This window comes from Ictalurus punctatus, chromosome 12 (genome assembly GCF_001660625.3).
Source record: "Ictalurus punctatus breed USDA103 chromosome 12, Coco_2.0, whole genome shotgun sequence".
NCBI classification, from domain to species: domain Eukaryota; kingdom Metazoa; phylum Chordata; class Actinopteri; order Siluriformes; family Ictaluridae; genus Ictalurus; species Ictalurus punctatus.
The window spans coordinates 22,600,335-22,617,559 of record NC_030427.2 but is presented as its reverse complement, the minus strand read 5'-3'; the positions used below and the strand labels follow the sequence as shown (position 1 = coordinate 22,617,559).

The 17,225-nt window shown below is 39.4% G+C and overlaps 1 protein-coding gene across 3 annotated transcripts in view; it reads right to left on the bottom strand.

Annotated features, from left to right (window-relative positions):
• The window catches only part of spire1a (spire-type actin nucleation factor 1a), a 44,114-nt gene that overhangs the window by 13,465 nt on the left and 13,424 nt on the right, over positions 1-17,225 (bottom strand). For all 3 annotated transcript variants that reach the window (XM_017482050.3, XM_017482051.3, XM_017482052.3), the window contains exons 3-7: positions 11,352-11,588; positions 8,526-8,651; positions 2,775-2,849; positions 2,330-2,494; positions 398-484 (exon numbers count right to left, since the gene is read on the bottom strand). In XM_017482050.3, the coding sequence (XP_017337539.1) occupies positions 398-484; positions 2,330-2,494; positions 2,775-2,849; positions 8,526-8,651; positions 11,352-11,588 (690 nt within the window). The remainder of the gene's footprint in view (positions 1-397; positions 485-2,329; positions 2,495-2,774; positions 2,850-8,525; positions 8,652-11,351; positions 11,589-17,225) is intronic.

The following is a 17,225-nucleotide window of genomic DNA, read 5'->3' as shown; positions in this document are numbered from 1 at the left end:
ATGAAGGAGCAGTTGCACAGATGTTCCTATTAAAGTGATAGGCGAGTGTATATTAATAACTTCTTATAGATATTAGCCTGTTTTGACTGTTCGCTTTAGATGGGATTAATCCAAACCTCAAAATAACTCAAAAACTTAAAAACAAGTAGCCTGTGAAAAGTTCAGGGATAAAACATGAACAGCTCCAGTGAATGAGCAGAAATGTTATCCTACACATTTTGAAGAGTTGGATTATATTAATAAAATAACAGTTAAATGGGTCACTTATTGTACAAAGTTTCAGAACCCCAGTTATATGGTAGCACTAAAATGAGAAGATTATTAAAGGTCCAAAAACATGTTAAACATTTCACATTTTTAATACCGTGTTTGGGTGTGTGTGTGTTTGTGTACTAACTGGATTCAGAGGAGGTCTGGAACGTATAAACTCCAGTATGACCTCATGTGCACTCTTCTTTAACCGTGGAGGAATGTCGCCATTCACCTGAAACACAGAGAGAGGCAGGGAAATAAGTCACAGGTCAGCTCTCTCCCTCTCTCTCTCTCTCACACACACACACACACACACACACACACACACACACACACACATATATATATATATATATACATATATATACATATATACACATACATACATATATATATATATATATATATATATCTCATATAAACACACTGCACAGATGGACAGGTTCGTCACAAAGAGATTTTGCTCAATAGGAAAAGAAAGTACATGTCATTTAGACCTTTGACCTAACAGGTTTGTCTGCTATGCACTCTTATGGTTCAGAGGATTGCATTGTTCGTTTACGGAATGAAACAAAAGTATTTCATCCAGACAAACAGCATGACATGACAGATCTCTGCAGGCTTTTACTATTTACACTTAATTCATTTCATACATTCCTCTGGCAGATGCTGTTAAAATGTCCAGCCATCATCTTCTGATAAGCCGAGTAAACACTGCTCTGGATATAAACACAGAGCAATTAAAGTGAACCGTATTGTATAAAGGACTCCGCCTCAGCCAGTCATGCAGAGAAAAAACAAAAAAAGGAAAAGTGGCGTTCCCGGTTTGACCTGAAAAACTGAAAGGTCGGAGAGTCTGTGCTTACATTCCGAGAACATGAACAGGACAAATTACAATTACATTTGCAAAACCAATATTAAATGTATCGGTAAAATAAAAACATTTAAATTTGCTTCTATGTGTCGTGGACATGAGGACACATCTAAATACACGAATGTAGGAATATCTTTGGGCAAAGTGGAATAAACTTAGAAGGGTGTCCTGATTAATTCATCTTCTCAGCCCATAAGAGCAGAAATTTCTCGAAACAGGTGCATAACAAGCATGACGCTCATAGAGCAGCAGCACCAATGGCGTTCCAGATGAGAGGATACGTACGTGCATTCAATACAGAATGGATCTCGTTCAAGAGCTCCTTATAGAAGCAAATCAAATACCTGTTTTGGATTCGACTGTGTTTTCTACAACAGCATGGCTCGGATAGTAGTTATAAGCCACGGCAGGTTTATATTAACGCGCTTGTTCTGATGCGTTATCGTTCGTACAGACGTGTGTATTAGTCGATACGCATAAGTTTTCTTCAAGGACAGGTTTATAACGAAGTTTTCAGACGCGAAGAAGCCTTTAAGACAGAGGAAAATGTTGTTTTTGCAGTTTCTAGGTAACATGACAAGGCATTTTTTGTCTTTAATTAAGAAAGAGAAAAGAACAGAGCGCGAGAACAGGAACTTGTTTCGGGGATGTATGTTAAACACATCTATAAAAGGATCAAAAGTATGACGTGCCATTCTTTAATATATTGTTTAAAATGTAATTGTTGGTATTTTTACTGAGGTCTAAGAGGAATAAAGCACTATTAGATGAATAATCATCTAATAATAATCCACTTCAGGGTGGTAACACACACGGTCGGGTATCATCACGCCACCCTGTCGCCGATCACCATTTACGCATAGGTAATTTATACATAGTTACCTCAGATGGAATGTGAGGTGTGTATGGAACGAAATGACCAAAATGCACATTCAAAGGTCAGGAAATAACAGCGTACTCATTGCATACAGATGAAAATAAGACCTGCCCGTCTGAATGAACGAATGAACCACGGAATCATCATTAAATTTATTATTGTCGATTCTTTTGTCTCACAGAACAAGTTTCTAGCATGACATCAACCTTTGTGTCATTTTTTTTTTTTTACGTCCGTACTCTGTATATTAGCAACACAACATAACTTTGCTTTCATGAAGTATCAAGCTAAAGACAGGAAGCACCACCCACATACGACGTACGCACCATGACTTTGCGGAGTTTGTAGCGCTTTGAGCGGATGTCATCCATGAGCATTTCGTAGGGAGTGAGTTGGTACTCGATGGGCAGTGGGTTGTATTGGCGTTCTTGCACCTTCTTCAGCTTCACACCGTTTCTCAGGTCCCTCATCACTTGCACCCAGAAACAAGCCTGCATGGCACAGGAATGCAAACATCACCCAAAAAAGTTTTTAAAAAAAAAGAAAGAAAGAAAAAAAAAAAAAAAAAAAGGCACATTTGTTGCCTAGTTTTATGTAGAAAAGTGTCTATAAACAACTCAGCCAACACCTGACACCTACACACACATGATACAGAGCTATGACTCACTCTAAACCTCTACACCAATACACAACACATTCACATACTGTAGGTAGCACTGAACCCTTGTCTAGTTTCTATATTTAAGCTCATTGTGGAAAGCACGGTCTTACCCAGTCGTCATTCTGCAGCTCGTTCAGGTCTCCGACAGGTTCCTCGGGAGTTTTTCCCTCCATGCGCCGCAAATTCTAAAGGGGGGAGAAAAAGGAAAAGGCGATCTGTGTGACAGGATTTAGGGATACAGCTTGCCAAAATGCATTTGTCAAATTACGCATCCTGAGTTTTTGGGAGTAGGACTGATTGAGGGCTTGCTCACCATTCAACAGTCTGAACTTTTGCGACATAATCAATACGATGTTAATGTACTGTAGCATTTCAACTGCCTGAACTTCTGCCTTGGCAAATAAACCACTGTAAGTCAATTATGAGGGCAACACTAACTGTTGTGGATGATCAACTCCAAAGATTCACCACAGCAATGTATGTGATGATGATTATGAGTGATAAAATATATGAACGTTCTACTGTATCATGATCTCCTGAAGCAGTGATCCAGCAAAGTATTACAGCAGATCGAATCGAGCACTCAACCTGACCGACGTTAAAAAAAAAAAAAACTGGCTGCAGTTCAGCGAGTCCATTTTCCTAAAGCCTCCATAGATCATCTGCTGCATTTATGCAGTTTATTTAACTGAAGGTAGCTCATTGAAAAAGGGGAAGCATTTTCACAAACTTTCACAGATTTCATTTTTCTTGTCTCAGTAGTGACGTGACAACGTGGCGAAAAACAGAACGTTTACAGATGATTGGACATTACGGCAACACATCGAATAATGCCACACGTTTCAAGGCAGTTCATTTCAAGAGCACACGAAACACATGCAGCAGTTCACTTCAGTACAGGATATAGTTTTCCTACCACAGACTCATGTTTCATCAGAAACACTGCAGAATGGTGAGCATTCGTCACTTCACATCACTCCCACTAAGGGGATTCACAGTGAAACCCTGAGAGACAGAGACTGCCAATTCACTGGCTTCACAGCTCCTCCATCAATATTTAGCATCTCTGCTGTGTCTTTTCTTCTTTCTCTAAAACCATGGCAGTAGATTCCATCTCGCCCACGTGTGCCTCTGGGCTGCGATCCGCATTTGTGATGCAACCCGAGATCGGTTTGCTAGTTTATCTAACGTAGTCATAATATTTGTTTTGAATCACAAGGTGGGTCATACATTAGTGATGGCTAGTCATACACTAATCTCCTTACACGCTGGCTATAAAACCCCTTATGGTTTACTTTATGGCTGATGTTACGTAAAGGAATTCAATGCGGTCTGATTTTGTAAATAAATAAATAAATAAATAAATAAGTAAACCAATAAGACAATATTATTATTATTCAGTTATAAATATTTATTTAATTCTTATAAATAAAAATTTTAAATAAAAAGTACTTATGTATTTTTGACAAATAAATCAGTAAGCATTTTTTTTTTAATGCAACACTACTGTTTTGCTGGTAGATTGTAAGGAACCATACATACATATACACATATATACATATACACATATATATATACACATATACATATATATATATATACATATATATATATATATATATATATATATATATATATATATATATATATATATATATATATATATATATATATATATATATATATGGTTCCTTTTTTGTTGTACAAATTCCCTTGGAGAATTGTGAGGTGATCATCTGGTCACATCAGCCTCCCCTAGTGTGAATCTCATGCTTGATGTATCCCTTTTCATGAGTAATCCATTACAGGTTATGTATTTCAACATTTAATTCACTGAACTCTCTTACCTCTACACATTTCACCTGCATTAAATATTTGGAATATTCCATGAGTCACGTGTACAACAGGAAATTGCACCATCCAAATATCCTGAAGATCATGGGAAGGTGAAAAGAACACTCTGTTGTTCTTTTCTCTTTATTTTCAGTGATATTGTCTGATGAGATCACTTACCCAAATTACACCGATCAGCCATTAAAACCACTGGCCTAATATTGTGTAGGTCCCCATTTTGCAACCACAACAGCTCTGACCCGTCGATGCATGGACTCCACAAGACCTCTGAAGGTGTGCTGTGGTATCTGGCACCAAGACATTCGTAGCAGATCCTTTAAGTCCTGTAAGTTGTGAAGTGAGGCCTCCATGGATTGGACTTGCTGGTCCAACACATCCCACAGAAGCTCGATCGGATTGAGATCTGGGGAACTTGGAGTCAACATCTTGAAATCTTTGTCATGTTTAAAACCATTCCTTAATAATTTTTGCAGTGTGGCAGGGAGCATTATCCTGCTGAAAGAGGCAACTGCGATTAGGGAATACTGTTGCCAGGAAGGCGTGTACTTGGTCTGCAACAATGTTTAGGTAGGTGGTACGTGTCAAAGTAACATCCACATGAATGCCAGAACACAAGATTTCCCAGAGCATCACACTGCCTCCACCGACTTGCCTTCTTCCCATAGTGCATCCTGGTACCATCTCCTCCCCAGGTAAGAGACACATGTGCACCCGGACATCCACGTGATGTAAAAGAAAACATGATTCATCAGACTAGACCACCTTCTTCCATTATTTCATGGTCCAGTTCTGATGCTCACATGCCCATTGTAGGCGCTTTCGGCAGTGGACAGGGGTCAGCATGGGCACACTGACCGGTCTGCAGCTGCACAGTCCCATACATAGCAAGATATGATGCACTGTGTCAAAGAGCCTTGGGAGCACATGATCCTGTCACCGGTTCACCGGTTGTCCTTTCGTGGGCCACTTTTGTTAGGTATTAATCACTGCATACCAGGAACACCCCACAAGACCTGCCGTTTTGGAGATGTTCTGACCCAGTCATTTAACCATCACAATTTGGCCCTTGTCAAAATCACTCAGATCTTTACACTTGCCCATTTTTCCTGCTTCCAGCAAATCAACTTCAAGAACTAACTGTTCACTTGCTGCCTATATATATATATATATATATATATATATATATATATATATATATATATATATATATATATATATATATATACATATACATATACACACACACACACATACATACATACATACACATATATATATATATATATATCTCCCACCCCTTAACAGATGCCACTGTAATGAGCTAATCAATATTCACGTCACCTGTCTGTGGTTTTAATGTTAAGGCTGATTGGTGAATATATTGAAAGTAAATAGTATCATTAATGTCTTCATGCCGTTATAGTGGACGCTAGTTAACGATATTTTACTATTTGCTCATTTTTATTCATTTAATGGTACAATGCAGCAAAGAAACGTTATAAACGTTATAAAATTGAGATGAGAACACGTCATCTGAATGAATAAATTGTTAGTAATGGTAATGTTTTTTTTTCTTAGATTCAATGTTTGAAAAATGATTTCAAAAAATGAAGTCGCCCTAATATACTCAGACATTTTTAAGATGTAAGTGCTTACAGACATGCCAACTTGGTATCGTTTGGTTCTGTGCAATACTGAGTCATTTCAAGGCTACTCAGTGAAGTACTGTAAGCAGAACTCTGTTAGGCAAGAGACAGAGTTGCTAGATAGTTTTAAAACAGGCCGAGGCGACACACCCAGCACACACAAACCCATGACGTGAGCGTGGACGAGAGACTCCTTGGTGTCTGTGTTGGGAGTAGTCATGAGGGCACATAATGGGCCAAGCCCTTGGCAAACAACTGTTGGAGTGGTGGAGGGAAAACCTCACACAAATCCAGGCTGAAGAATTTTAACCCCAGGTGGGATAGAGAGGCGAGCTTTACACTAGTCTGACTCACGCTAAGCATGCTGCTTCCCTTCTTACCTAGAGATGCAAAGAATTCCACAGGAAGTATGACGGTCTGTGAAATTATTTCGATTTCATATTTGTTGAATTCTCAAATAGGACAGGGTGGGTTCATTATCTGTAACAGCACCTCTGACAGCAGTTCCAGCTGTGATTCAAATTTATATTAATGCGCACATTTTCACACGTTATCTTTTCTATCGTAACAACTCATACACAGAGACTTTTATGGTGAACGTTCCACATAATCCAAACCAAATAATAAACGGAATATTAAAAGTTGTTACTCAACAAAGAAAAATGCACAAACGTTGAGATGGCGAAGCTTTCTGTAGGTAGATGTTTATGTAACAGGTATGGAAGGAGTCTCCAGTGTCAGTGCTTTATAACGTTCAGTATTTTTTCCACCATGGGAAAGTTTTCAGGACAGAGGACTTTCCAAACTCTCTGTAACGTAGCAAATAACGTTGTTGGGTTTGTTTGTTTTTTTCCAATCACTCTCAGGAAAGAGAAAAAGTAGCTGGTGAGGAAACGACTGTTTACAGTGAGTGATAACAGGAACGAACTTGTCTCGTGGACCTTCCACAGCGTTAAATTTTTAAAAACAGATTTTAAAAAAATAATAACTCGCTAACAAATCGCTGTGCTCTAAGAGGAATAAAATGCTTCAGGAGATGCTGCAACTATCGATTAGTTGGCCGATTATTTTCCCCCCGATTAATCGGATGGGGGAGCAAACTTTCAGTACCATTTTTATTTATTTAAAATAAAATCCACAAACTGACTTTTACAAATAGAAACTTCAGACTAAAACTTTACTCAACTGTTTGTCCAATTATATAAGACTGAAAAGAACCCAATATACACACACACACACACACACACACACACACACACCAGAATATTCATTTACTCATATATATTATTTATTTAGGACTGTAGTTTAATTATCAGTGCTTTTTGAGTATCCATAAAAATAATGCATAAATACTTATATATAATATAAGCTAAGTATATAACTAAGTGTATATAAACAGTAAACTGAAGAAAGTCATTGTCAGTGACTCTGGGTATTAGGCTAAAGCTAGCGGCGTAACATTACATGCGTATGACGTCATGCGCCGTCGACTAGGAAGCGGCTTATACTTCCGGTTAGTAAAATAAACGCTAGTGTTCTATTTGAGATGGTATTACCTTTCTAAAATTCATACACTAGACGGTGGAGTACACAGTGTAAGTGTATAGTACGTCATTTGGGACACGACTTTAGTATTTAATCTCCCGAGTGTGTTTTCAGAACAGAAGTAACGTAATGAGCAAACGCACCCCGTGCCGCGCCAGACCAACTAATGCATAATGAGATTCGTTGACAACGATTATCATCGATTAGTTGTTGCAGCGCTAATGCTTTGTTAAGAAAATAATCCAAATCGGGGAGGCAGCAGTAACACATTTTCCTTGATTACTTTCCTATTTCCAGGACACCTTATCGTGTTTTAATCCTTATGAAAAAAATGTATGTTCTCTTACCTTAATTTAATTTTGAAGGAATAATATCAAGGTCTGTCATCATCCCTTTATGTAACATCCAGACACATTAAACAACTTTTTGGGCTAAATAAAGATTTCAAAATAATGTAGAATCTCTTATATAACTTGGATTTTTCAAACATACCATAGTTCCTATTGAGAGTATAGTTTGGAAACAGTTGTCCTGACATGCATTTTTTTCCTCAACTGATGCAATACTGAGTAACCGGAGGTTGTCATAAAAATCAGTTATAAAGAATAACCTTTTAAATCTCTTACCGACCCTCACTACAGGAAGCACAGCTCTGTGCTTTAAAGTTCTTTTTCTAACTTCACTTTTTACCTCTCTAGCCGCCTACAAATGAGTGTTGAGCGAAGTCCGAACGTAGGACGGGAATGATTTTAGAAGGTATACATGGGGAAATGTTGCAGTGTGCAGATAGAAATATAACAAGGTCTAGAGAATCACCTCTCTGGCATTCTTGATCTTTTCCAGGAAGGTCCGGAGTTCCTTGGTCTCGGCGTACAGCGCTCGGCACACAGCCTGGTAGTGGTTGGGAGCGTCTGATGGACTCGGGAGGTGGGATGTGCACAGCTGAAGAAAGAAAACGATTGACACACTCAAATCTATCATGAGATCCATCATTTTGATGTAATGAGGAACAGACGAGAACGACTCCAATCAAACCCTTACACTTGACACATATTGAGTTTTTCCTCTACAAGTTCAGTGTTAAATATATATTACTGTAGTTTTTGATAACTGAAAGCACACAGCTCATATGTGGGTTCAATATGGGGGGTGGGAGGGGGGAGAAGAAGAAGATTTGTTCAGGACAACGTGAAATAAAAGTACGAATTGTCTTCCTAGGAAAAATCATTTGATGGTGAATGCTAGCAATTAATTAATTTTCTAACTATGTACACTAGCTCAATCACTGTTTGTTCAGAGAGACGAGCTGTAACTAACCTATTCTCATGAAAACCCAACCCAAAGCCAATGACTGGCAGGTCTAAACATAGACTGCCCATGAAACATTAAAACAACAACAAAAAAAAATCATAAACACCTCCAACTGGCCAAATGACATTTTTGCGCACACCTAACCCTGTGCTTCGCCTTGTCCAGGAATGTCTGACATCTTTTTCCCCAAGAGCTCAAGTATCAGGGAATGTCACTGCTCACAAATAGCAGCGTTACTGACAGTGGAAATGATCTTTACACCATTTTCTGCTGTCTGTTTTGTTCCAGGAAGAGCTGCTCACTTTAAAATACGTTCACAACCATGTGTCTGTATGTATGAAAAACACAAACCAAGATGAGGAAATTAAGATCCTCAATCAATTGTCTTGAGTTCTTGCTTCCTTGTTCAGCATACACGATCCCACTGATCTTCATAGTGCAACAGTGACTCGGTAATTCCAGCCACATCACCCACGTCTGTCATTCTGTTTTAAATGCGTGTAACGTAGCACTATAGGCCTCGTTACCTCGCTTCATCGTTATTGTAATTTAAATAAATCTGTCTTTGACTTTAAGATTATCGCTGTCTCGTGTCACTCGATTGGAGAACTAAAAGCCGATATACAGTTAATTCGATTCAACTCGGATCACTTGTATACAGCCTTAAAAACCCAGTATACACAACCTTGTGTACATAACACACTTTTCCCACCACGCTGCGCGGTTTATTGAGCAAACAGGTCTGGCCGCAGCTGAGGCTTCTTATTACTGTACAGAAAAAAACAAAACTGACTCGATTAGAGCATGAGTGAATAACGAATAGCTGAGGAGGATCTGAGAATGCAACATTTTTGCGTTAAACTGGAGAAGAAGCACACCCCCACCGTATGCCGTAAATGTTGTGAATAGGGCCTACAAAATCAATGCAGCACAGCCATAACCCATTTTCATTGCTTTATGACAGACAGCACCCAACATACCAGATCAAAATAAGCACCTAGAACTGTAGTCCTTTAAAAATAGTATGTGGCAAATTCAAATGAAAGATGACATTGTGAAAACCCTGACAGAAAAACCTCAAATTTACCACGAGCATATATCAGTGGACGAGATGGCTCCATGTTAATCATTACTGCTTGAGCTAATATTTAACGGCAGAATTATTGGAATTTATAAACAACCAGATTATAAGTTGATATCCAAACTTATACCACACTTAGTTCTGATCCACTCATTTGATTGGTCGAGCAGTGTTCCAAGAGTGCCTACATTTCCTACAACCGCCACGTAAAATTCCACTTCCTAGTTCAAAACCGTTACTACAGTAGAGCTAGCGACATCATCAGAAGACATAGCTCAAAATACTTTTCAAGAATATAACTTTTTGACTTGAAATATTAAAGCTCGACAGACGAAGATGAAAAGGAAGAAGGGACGCCGATTTCACCAAGAGCACCTTTAACGGTAAATCAACACGAGATAGCTAGCCAGCTAGCCGATGTGCTATAAAGTGAGTGTGGCTTCGCTGGGATCTATTTCCACTAGTGGAGCAAAAATAAACAAACATTTGTGGCCTATTGTGTCTGAAATGTCAGTAACTTGATATTAATTCCTTGATTATACAGTCTGTACAGGATTTCACACAGGAGGTTTTATTTTGTGATTGCTAAAACCAAATATGCATGCTTTATTTTGCTGCAGCCACGTTTTACTCACGTTAGGTCTGACCGCTGTTGGTCAAAAGTGTACATGCTACAGCTGAACCATAGATGTTGGCACCACTGCATTTGAATATTAATGAGCCTATAATAATGTGTCCAGTTGTCCACTATAGCCTCAGATTCCTGTTCTTGGCTTGACATGAGTGGAACCTGATGCGGTCTTCTGCTGTTGTGGCTAATCTGACACAACAGTGGACATGTTCTGCATTCCGAGATGCTTTTCTGCTCACCACGTTAGTAAAGGGTGAAGCCTGTCAGCTCTGACCAGGCGGGTGTATATCTTCGGACCTGTCTAATCAACAAGGTGTTTCTGAAGGAAGTGTATAAAAAAAAACAATAAAAACAAAACAAAATAAAATTTTATATTATATATATCATCCGATCTTAAATTTTGTGCAATTATTATGAACAGTTGGTGTTTGGTTTGGAACTGGGCTATTGAAATAAAACACCATCACATCCTGAATCAAAATGAAACTCGTCAGGTGCCTAGAGATTCCCAGCTCTACTCGGCACAGTTGCACACACTGGGCCTTAAATCGTAAAGGGCTTCTCTCAAACACGATCTTTTCATTTTTCACCTAGCTCCGTTGAGTGAAATATCCATTACCGTAATGATGTCTCGGTAACCTCGTATGCTCGAGACATCCGTCTGCTCTTCCTCTCCCTCGTCTTCCTCCTCGGTGGCTTCGTAGCCCTCGTCGGGGCAGGTGTCTACCTCTGTGTCGCCCATGTTGGTCATGAGGTCGATGAGCTGCTCGAGGGGAGGACTGAGCTCCCGCTCTTCGTTCTCCTTCAGCCCATAGTCCAAAGCTTTGTAAATCATAATGGCCAAAGACTCGATCACCTACAACACACAAACACACATGGGCAGATCAACAGAATGGACAAGAAGGTGATATAAATCTGTGACAGAACTTAAATAACAGAGTGGATACAGATAAAAGAACCAGATAGAGGGTTAAATAATACACTCATATAACGAGACTGAAACTTTATGGGGGTTGCACCCATATGCCCACTTCACTGCCCATCAGTGTGTGTTTATCTAGACACAAAGATGTGCTCTGTTATCATCATGTGCCATCAAGCAGTCAAACCAGCACACTCGATGTACTAACACAATCAATTATCTCAGCGAGGGTGAGGCTATTTTTGGTGTGGAAGTGGTTAAACTGCACATTTTATAAAACCCAAGCGCGCACACACACACACACACACACACACACACACACACGGACATGGAGCAGAAAAGTGGTGTGACATTCCCTACCAAAGAGCAATCAGTTCCAGGTAATGAAATTGTGCTTTGAGAACAGGGCATGTAAGGTGAAGCGAGGGATCTTGTCCAACGTGCATGGGGAAAATAGCCAAGTCCCAAACACTGGCCTGCTTAAAGTAGAGCGCTTTTCTCAAAACTTCCTCTATAAGAGCCGCAACTGCTGTACTTCATTACAGAACGAATCCAATGTTGCGAGCCAGTTTTCAAAAGTTAAAACTGGTCTAAATATTTGTGGAGAGTTTGTCCCCCACATAAAAAAATAAAAATAAAAATAATCGTAGCACTAAGGTGTGTACAAAAAACTACTACCACGTTTCATGTTTCCATAGCCGAAACGTTGGCCAATGACACGCTGATGTTTTTTTGACTCTTCAAACGAAATACCAACAAGCAATAGTGCTGAAATACTAAATCGCATTTAGATCAGCGGTCCAGCCCAAGCATGTTATCACTGCTCACAAACAAAAGCCTGTGCAACTTTTTTGTTTTTAAAGGGAGTAGCCGAAAAGGAAGGGCAAGCAGGGTGTATGCCTACTGTGAGAAACATGCTTCTGACAAAAACACATGTGACACACACACAGTGCAATTTCCTAGGACTCGTTTGAAGCAATGCTTCATACACAGTGCTGAAGTTAATCCCCCAAAGAACAAAAATAAATACCACTGGTGATTTAGCATTGCATAATCTAATCCATCTAATCTACCGTGATGTCCGTCTATGTGCATGTTCTCTTTTTTTTAATTGATTTCTCATCACTGGATGCTGTCCAGGGAATCGCAGAGCTGATGAAGACAAGCACAGGTCTCTTTACATCACTGGTTAGAGTAGCAGGAATGCTAGTGTGGTGACTGTAGAATTATTCAGTGAGGTTCACAGCTGACAGCTCTTATGCACTTACTATACTACACTAGCTTTTAAAGGAAACATATACATATGTTGTATTGTATGGAAGGATTCTGGAGCTAATTTGTTAACGGTTAAACTGTCATTTCACTAATCCTGTGAGAAGTTAGAGGTTGGCAGGTTTCCAGTCAAGTTTTGTTGTTACCTCCTAAAATCTAAATCTCTTCTCACTCACCATTTTAAAGAGTATGTTAATAAGAAATCCAACATAGAAGCTGTGAAGAGAGCAAATGCTTGACTCAAAGGTCCAGGATGCAACGCACCAGAGCAGAGACTTACGGCTTGACTAGTTAAGTGATCTACGAGATGGCGAGCGCAATGGGACTGACAGCAGTAATACCATGAAAATAGCTTTGAGAGCTGAATTGTTTGAGAATTTCAATGTGTATGGATGAGACAGCTGGACAAGTTAAAGGACTAAAAGCACTGCTGCATTGGTCTCTTTGGATAGAGATGAAGCAAGTGCTAAATCCAATTGGCACCAATATCTTTGGGTAAATCAAACGGCATTGTGGGTTATGTAAGAAACTTTTAACCAACGATCACCAACATGACAGTTCACTCCGAAGGTCATTACAAAATAAATCATGGACTCCAAAGGGAACCACATTGTAAAAAGAATTTTCCTTGAACTAATCAGCAACAAGGATTCATATAAAGAATCAAATTATGTTGGGCGTCAATGAATTAGAGACCAAAATACACAGATACTCCGAAAGAGGCTCGATTTCCATCATGAAGGAATGCGGCTCTGAAAGCACCTGAACCATTCTGTCTCCATTATTTCCAGCCATTACAGCAACTTCATCATCACTAATGTATCACCTTTATTACAGAACTGGAGCAATGATTAACTTGAATCAATTTCCCTATAAATGTGACTGAGCAAATGATAAACTTCTTTATTCAACCTTGAAGTCATTTGCAATTTACTAACTCCAGATCTAATCAGCTCCACATAGCTGCATTAAAACCAACTGCACAGATTCTACTTTAGGAGCTTGATGTTTGAGAAGAAGCTGGCTCAGGTGGTAGAGCGGGTTGTCCACTAATCGTAGGGTTGGCGGTTCGATCCCTGGCCCACATGACTCCACATGCCGAAGTGTCCTTGGGTAAGACACTGAACCCCAAGTTGCTCCCGATGGCAAGCTAGTGCCTTGCATGGCAGCTCTGCCACCATTGGTGTGTGAGTGTGTGTTTATTTGAATGGGTGAATGAGAAACATCGTAAAGCGCTCTGTAGAACCGCCAAGGTTAAAAAGGCGCTATATAAATACAAACCATTTACCATTTGGACGCAGGGATAAGTCAAGGATGGACGAATTTATTACCTAAGCCACTAGGCAAGTAAGAGCTCCAACGTGCTGCTAAGATCGATGTTTGGTTGCCTAACAGACTAAGCTAAAAAAGTGCTAGCGAATGTAACGCAATAGCATAGGGCCACCTAGTTAGCTAGCTAAGTACATTAATACAAATTTAGGAAATTAAGTATGATCATTATCCTTTTGTAACAAGGTTTCTAACGTGTTGTGGTGTTTGTGCCATCAACCTGAACATTTCAGGTATGAGATATAGTGTTCTGTCCTTGCACTGTAAGTAACCTGTATTGTTCAAGTGTAGCTAGTGTCTTTATTTCAATTTGAATGTGTGTTGAGCTAGCAGGAGCATTGTACGACAGCTTTGCACAGGTGTTTCCACATACCCACATGTTCCTGATTCTGAAAAGATTATCTGTACATCCATCCATACATACATTTTTCTGTACCACTTATCCTACACAGGGTCGCAGGGAGCCTGGAGCCTATCCCAGAGAACTCTGGGATCAAGGCAGGGAACACCCTGGACTGGGTCCCAAAACATCTCAGGGCACAATCACACACATACACAGACTCACACACAAGGGACAATTTGGAAATGCCAATCAGCCTACAGCACATGTGATTGGACAGGGGGAGGAATCCGGAGTACCCGGAGGAGACCCCGCGGGGAGAACATGCAAACTCCACGCACACAGGAGGCAGGAATTGAACCCCCAACCCCAGAGGAGTGAAGAAAACATGAAAGTCAATAAAGAGTAGGATTTGTTTGATTTTTTTCTGTTTGAATCGAATTGTCTGCTGGGCAACTAGGAATAATAACGATTTTTTTAAAAAACTAATAGCCCGGACATGAAATCTTACTGACTCCATATTTTCAAATCTGAGGTGTTGTGTCACCCTCAGGTTTTTTTTTTGGTTTATTTTTTAAATAAAAATATCACAACTCTCAAGACAAAAAGGCACAGGAACACCCTCGCCAGCTGTGCAGTATTTTTAGCCCAGTGTCATGGTCAGTGGGTAAATGATTCAGTGCTATGAAATGGAGAGAAATTTTCCAGCACGCCTGCACAAACTCTAAAGCAGTACTGCTTTCTCTACATAGGAAAATCATAGCTCGGTGGGGGGTGGAGGAAGCACTTAGTCCCTCATGAACTGTATGCAGCAAACCATCCACTGAGTGGAGGAAAGATCTGGTTCATTCCCAGACACCGCTTAATGCTTTGTGTCATGTCGTTTTTCCAGGCATACTGTAGTGTGAATCATGAATTATAAAATTCAAAGTCATATCGTGTGAAATGCCCAGCCTGAGTGTGCGTGCTGTACAGTCGAGAGAGAAACCAACTGCACCACAGACCATTAACTAAGAAAGAACACTCTGTCTCAGAGAACACATAAAACAAGCTGAGGGGAAACTTCTTTCTTCAATCATACAATTTTACTTCAGGGCCTTGTGACTCGACGTAATGAGTACAGAACAGAAAAACAGAGAAAGAAAGAAAGATAGGAACATAAGAGGCAATGACTGAGGGAGGATCATGATGAGATGGGATAAAAACTGTCTGACACATATGTGTATATATATATATATATATATATATATATATATATATATATATATATATATATATATATATATATATATATATATAAGTACAGCAAGGTCATTTAAGTCCTCAGAGTCAAGACAAATTTCAAAAATACCAAGCAGTGTTATCTGTAGGAGGAATGCTACCTAGCTTTATGTAATCTCTTTGCTAGTCAGTTTCAGTCATGTGAGTATCCGGGACTGAATTTCTGGTTTTGATGCACAATGTGAACGTACCAAGAGGTGAAAGATGGCTAAAATTACTCACCGTACTTCAGAGGTGAATAAACGATATTAAATATATACTGATTAAAATAAAGATAAAAAGATCCTTATGTACATTGGCCTGAACTGTTGGTTCCAATTAATCTTCAACAGAAAACTTCCCAAATTTGGGTTTTATCTCATACTCGTCCCCTCTCCATATTCAGGAGAGCCTCAAAGCATTTAACAGCACAGAAACCCTTCACTCTTCACATCCAAGTGGCTAATTGATGCTGGGTTGTTTCATCATGAGGAGAAGAAACTCAATCATCTAACTACTGCTAATGTTACCAGGACTTGCTCCCAAGACAAACTTCCTTGTTGAAGATGCACTGTATGTAGTAGAGTAAGTGTATTAGAGCAATCGATTATTAGTGTAAATCAACGTGAATCTTTTTAATGAAGCACAGACAAAATCAATCATACTAAAGTGTAGTTTTGATTTATACAACAGTTAGTTCCGCTTCACTAATTTGATTGGTCGAGCGCTGTTCCAAGAAAGCTTATGTTTAGTATAAAGGCCCGTTCACACCAAGAACGAGAACTATAAAGATGACTATTACGATAACTGCATTAGTGTCCACACCAGCACACGATATCATTCTGTTTATTCCAAGTTGTGTCATCTGCTGCTTTAAATGCTCGAGCTCTTTAAAGCAGGATGGATTCTAATTGGCTGGCGATGTGTTTATCGTTCATCAGCTGGGAAAAAAAATCGTTCTGAAAGTGATTCTCTGTGCCGTTATCGTTAGAGTTGTGAGCTAGCTAGTGATCAGTGTGAGCTAGCTAGCCGACGTACTATAAAGCTTCTCCGGGATCTGTTTCACTCGACTCAATTCAGTTTTATTTGTGTAGCACGTTTAACAATGGACATTGTCTCAAAGCAGCTTTACAGAAATATATAAACACAGGATACAGATTTTAAGTGTGTGAATTTATCCCTATTGAGTGAGCCGGTGGTGACGGTGGCTAGGAAAAACTCCCAAAGATGATATGAGGAAGAAACCTTGAGAGGAACCAGACTCAGAAGGGAACCCATCCTCATCTGGGTAACACCAGATAGTGTGAAAGTAAAAGAAAGTTCTTTATGGTTTTTGTATGAAGTCTTTGTTGAACTAGTCCACTGTTCAC